Source organism: Octopus bimaculoides, chromosome 9 (genome assembly GCF_001194135.2).
Source record: "Octopus bimaculoides isolate UCB-OBI-ISO-001 chromosome 9, ASM119413v2, whole genome shotgun sequence".
NCBI classification, from domain to species: Eukaryota; Metazoa; Mollusca; class Cephalopoda; order Octopoda; family Octopodidae; genus Octopus; species Octopus bimaculoides.
Window position 1 is genome coordinate 24251194 of NC_068989.1, and position 4827 is coordinate 24256020.

General features: G+C 37.6%; 2 protein-coding genes across 4 annotated transcripts in view; one reads left to right on the forward strand and one right to left on the reverse strand.

The window, feature by feature from the left end:
* Positions 1-4827, forward strand: part of LOC106884214 (uncharacterized) — a 58683-nt gene that overhangs the window by 36500 nt on the left and 17356 nt on the right. The gene's annotated exons all lie outside the window — the stretch shown is intronic.
* On the reverse strand, positions 762-1538 carry LOC106884211 (tigger transposable element-derived protein 1-like). The gene has a single exon (XM_014935460.1). The coding sequence runs from the start codon at positions 1536-1538 to the stop codon at positions 762-764; it is 777 nt and encodes a 258-aa protein (XP_014790946.1).

Sequence of the window (4827 nt, forward strand, 5' to 3'; positions counted from 1 at the left end):
ATATCCAATTTTTTACCCCACTTTTTAATTATATATATATATATTTAGGCATATCTCCTCCTTCGTCGTTAATTGGTTCCAGGAGACACGACTTAACTCGAAAAACAACTTAAGTCAAATTAACTTGTCTCTTGGCTAAACCCCTTAATAATCATTCCCACTTCTGTACTTTATTTATGAATGCATTTTTAATTATACATGGTAAATAAAAACCTATTTTAAGCTTACAAACAAATAATTTTTATTTTTTAATACAGTACAGTGAAAAAAATGTAATCTAAATTTACGAATAAATTTGGCGGTGTTTACCGTACATCGCAGACGCTCTATTTATGAATACGGTTTGCTATAAGACATGGTAAAATAACATCCTTTTTTAAGCTTAAAAAAGAAATTCAGTAATTATTATTATTATTTTGCAATAGTAAAAAAAAAAAAGATTATTTTAAATTTACAAATACGTACATACAATTTGGTGGTTTACATCGCGGATGTAGTTGGCTGACGATCATCAACATCAACAGTGACTCTGGCTGTTTTTGTTGTTCGGTTCGCTTTAAAAAAACGGTTGAGAGTTCCTTGAACTGTCTCCTTACAAGCCCCCATAATCTTGGAAAACTGTTGAGCATTTGGATTCATATCCTCGAACATAGAAAGACCTCTTTCGATATATGCAAATGCTTGCTGAATTTTCTTAATGGTAAAGTGATGTGGCTCAGGTTCGACTTCCACTTCTTTATGTTGCTGCTCATGAAGCTCTATCAAATCCTCGTTCGTCGAGGGCTGCTTGTTTTTTTCAAATAAATCTGCGAAATATCTTCCTCCTCCAAATCCATTTCCAGTTCTTTGCTCATAGTCACCAATGTTTTGTTGAATGTAACATTATCAAACTCCTTACAATAATTCACGAATTGCGGGCATAGCTTCTTCCATACACCATTCATAGTCGTGCTCTGTACATCATTCCATGCCGCTGCTATGTTCTGTACAGCCTTGTAGATATAGTACCTCTTCCAAATGTCACGAAGTGTGATGGACTCGTCAAGATCAGTTACAGCTATTGCTTGCCGCAGCGTACGCTTCATATAGTAACGTTTGAAGATAGCAATTATTCCCTGATCCATTGGCTGCTGAAGAGACGTGGTGTTCGGAGGGAGGTATACGACGGTAACGTTGGGGTCAAAATCTACGATGTTTTGCGGGTGGCCAGGAACATTGTTTAAGATAATTAAAACCTTAAAAGGAATCCCTTTCACCTTACAGAACTTGTCTTCTACTGGGATAAAATTATTGAAGAACCAATTTTCAAAAATAACAGCAGTAACCCATGCTTTTGAATTAACCGTCCATATAACAGGGAAAGATGCCTTGGGTATGTTCTTCAGGGCACAGGGGCTGTGTGCATGATACACAAGCAATGGCGTTAACGTAAAATCTCCTGCACGATTACCTTCCAACATAACGGTCATACGTTCTTTTGAGACCTTATAGCCTGGAATAGTTTTCTCCTCTTTGGAAATGAATGAACGGTCTGGCATTTTTCCCAATACAATCTACGTTAAAAATCTGCTCGAGAAGAAACCCGTTTTCTTCGATGGTTTTCTTTTATGCATTAGGCAATTCTGCTCCTGCTTGTTCGTCAGTTGATGCACTTTCACCTTGCTTCTTAATGGAGTGATAACTTCTTCGCTCCTTAAATCTCATAACCATCCTTGATTTCCTTTGAACTCTACATCTTTCTCACTCATCTGAATACTTTTTCTTCAGGTCCTCAAACAAAGACAACGCTTTCTCTTGAATGATTTCTTGACTAATAGTAGCGCGCTGACGATTCAACCTAACAATCCAAAGAGAAAGAAGACTTGCCTCTTGTCTTATTGATGACAGTGTTCTTAATCCCTGGGGCTTCAGATTTGATATGTGCTAAAATCTTGTCTTTATAATGTACAATCGTCGATACAATTGTCCGACTCATCCCAAACTGGCGTCTAAAATACGCAAAAATGGAAATAACACTGACATCTCATTTTAACAGATATATTTACCAAAATTACATAAAAATATCTTGAAATACTGAAGAATAAATTTATTCAATAAAATCGCCATCGGCTTCAACGACGGCGTCAAAACGACTTCGGAATTTCCTGCAACTCTTCTGGATGGTGTCCTTGTTTAAGTTGGTGAATGCTGCCATAATGCTTGTCTTCAGTTCATCTTTGGTGTTACAAGGAGTTTTGTTAGTTTCTCGCTCAACTGCGTCCCACACATAATAATGAGGTTGCAGTCTGTAGAGTTAGGCGGCCAGATGTTAGACGTGATGTGGTCGCAGAAATTGTCTGACAGCCATGACTGGATTCTCCGGCTTGTGTGGCATGATGCAGAGTCCTGTTGCCTGACATAGGGTCGGCGAGCTGCAAGAATCGTTAGAACCTCGGGAAAATTCCCTATGGTATTTGATCATTCTCTTTAAATTCCTCCGCAGTCAGTTTTAACTTTAATCTTTCCGAGATCAATAAATCGAAAACTAGGTCAGTATAATTAATGTACTCTTCTCAATTTTTTTTTCTTGTGTCTAATCATACTCATGAAGGTATTCGCTTCACGAGGAGTTATGCTTAGCGATAGCAACAATCGCCTCACACGACGCTTTGCTTTCCAGCCTGCGTCTTCGCATTCCTCGAGGAAGTATTCCATAACAGTCGATCTTTCTAGCTCGAGCGGCGTCCATGTTATCTTCATGAGAATAACTATTAACTCGACTAGATTTACTACGCCCTGTTTTTTATTTCACACCATTTGATATTTGGTTTCTTCGTGACTGGAATGAGGAAGAATCGTTAACCCCTGGTAAATCTGCAGCCACCTGCATATAGCTGTTCCACTTTTCATTGTTCACAAGAAGTTTCTTCTTCTCCAAACGGATCTGCTGTCCTGAATGTACGAAGGTAATGAAATCTCTAGTTGATTTTCTGTAGTTCTTTCGCTACTGTTGAAGAAAGCGATTTGGTTCGATTTGGTTCTTCGTAGCACTGAAGAGGACCAGATTGTGTTTCCATGTATATCTATTCAATGCCAGTGAAAAGCTAGAAAGAATATGTTTCAGTGTTCCATCTTTCCTACTTCTGCATTTATCATTCTCTGATACATTCCATCTTACCAGGTTTGCAGGCGATGGCAAGGCATCGTTGGATGAGCGAATAAGACGTGATGTGTGTATGTGTGTCTGTGTATGTGCATGTGTGTGCGTGTGCAAATATATGTTATATATATAACAAATTTATGTGCATATATGCGTATATATATATATATATATATAAAATAGTCACAATATATAGATTCAAGTAATCCGGTAGTACTCATAAAGAAAGCTCCTTAATGTATCATTCTACAAAACATAGGATACATAGTACGATACATTTTGCATTAATGCAGGCATGTAAGTAATTTATTTATTATCAAATATTATAACTTAAACTATTTACGTGTTTTTAAGTTACGGAACAATTTGTGAAATTAAAATTTTCTTATTGTTAAATAAAACTTCATCAAACTATTTCTCTGTCATTTGTGACTTTATGTATGTATGTATGTGCATATATATGTATACACACACACACACACACACACACACACACACACATACATACATACATACATACATACATACATACATACATACATACATAGATATATATGTATGCGTGTGTATATAAGTACATAAATGGGTACTACTAAAATACAGAGGTCCCGACGCATCTACGTAACCCTAACCCTAAACTCTAAACCTAACCCTAACTATAACCCTAAAACTAACCCTAAACCCTAACCCTAACCCTATTTCTAACCCTAGAAACTAACCCTAAAACTAACCTTGAAAACTAACCCTAACCCTAACCTCAACGAGTGTGCACTGTAAAAACATATCGCTACGTAGATGCATCGGGACCTCTGTATTTAAGTAGTGGCCATGAATATATGAGAAAGAATGTGAATGAAATGAGAGAAGCAGAAGAGAGAAAGTGCAAGAACGACAGAAGAGGTGAGAGATGAGTAGAAAGAGAGATAATTCTATAAATTGTTTATATTATTGATTACAGTAGCAGAGACTGCTACAGTAACTAATGCAACCACTGCTTACTTCTCCTGCCAAATCCATTCCACAATTATTCCAGCAAGCGGTTTGGTTTTAGAGTTCCGTTCTTCTACATCTTGTTGTTGTTGTTGCTGTTGTCGTGGATGATAATGACGGTGGTGGTGGATGATGTTGTTCTTGTCGTTGTGGTAGTCGTCGTTGTTGATCTAATTGTTGCCGCACATTATTTTCTGGGGATTTTTTTGTTTTGTCTTGCTGCTTTGTTCTTTTTTTCTTTTTTTTTCTGTGACGAGCTGGCAGAATTGTTAGAGCATCGGAAGATTTACTTTGTGGTATTTCTTCCATATTATTTTGTTTCATTACGTTTTCGGAGATCAGTTCCTACCGAGGTGAACTTTGCATTCCATTCTTCCAAGGTCGATAAACTAAACTACCAGTTAAGGGGGATCGATAGCATCGACTAGTCCCTTCCCCTCGGAAATTGTTGTCCTTCCGCCTAAAAGAGAAACCATTATGGACTAGTGGTTGATCCATCGTGGTTGAGCCGATGTGTGACCACGTATACTGTGTCTATGACTGCCAAAACCTCTGTGATTTATAGTTATGATTGGGTAAAAATTGAGGGAGTTTTAATCACAATTTCTGGTGGGGAGACAGTCCACATAAAATTCCTGATTTGCTTTTGTTGTTGTTGTTGCTAGTTATGGTGGTGGTGGTGGTGGTGGTGGTGGAGT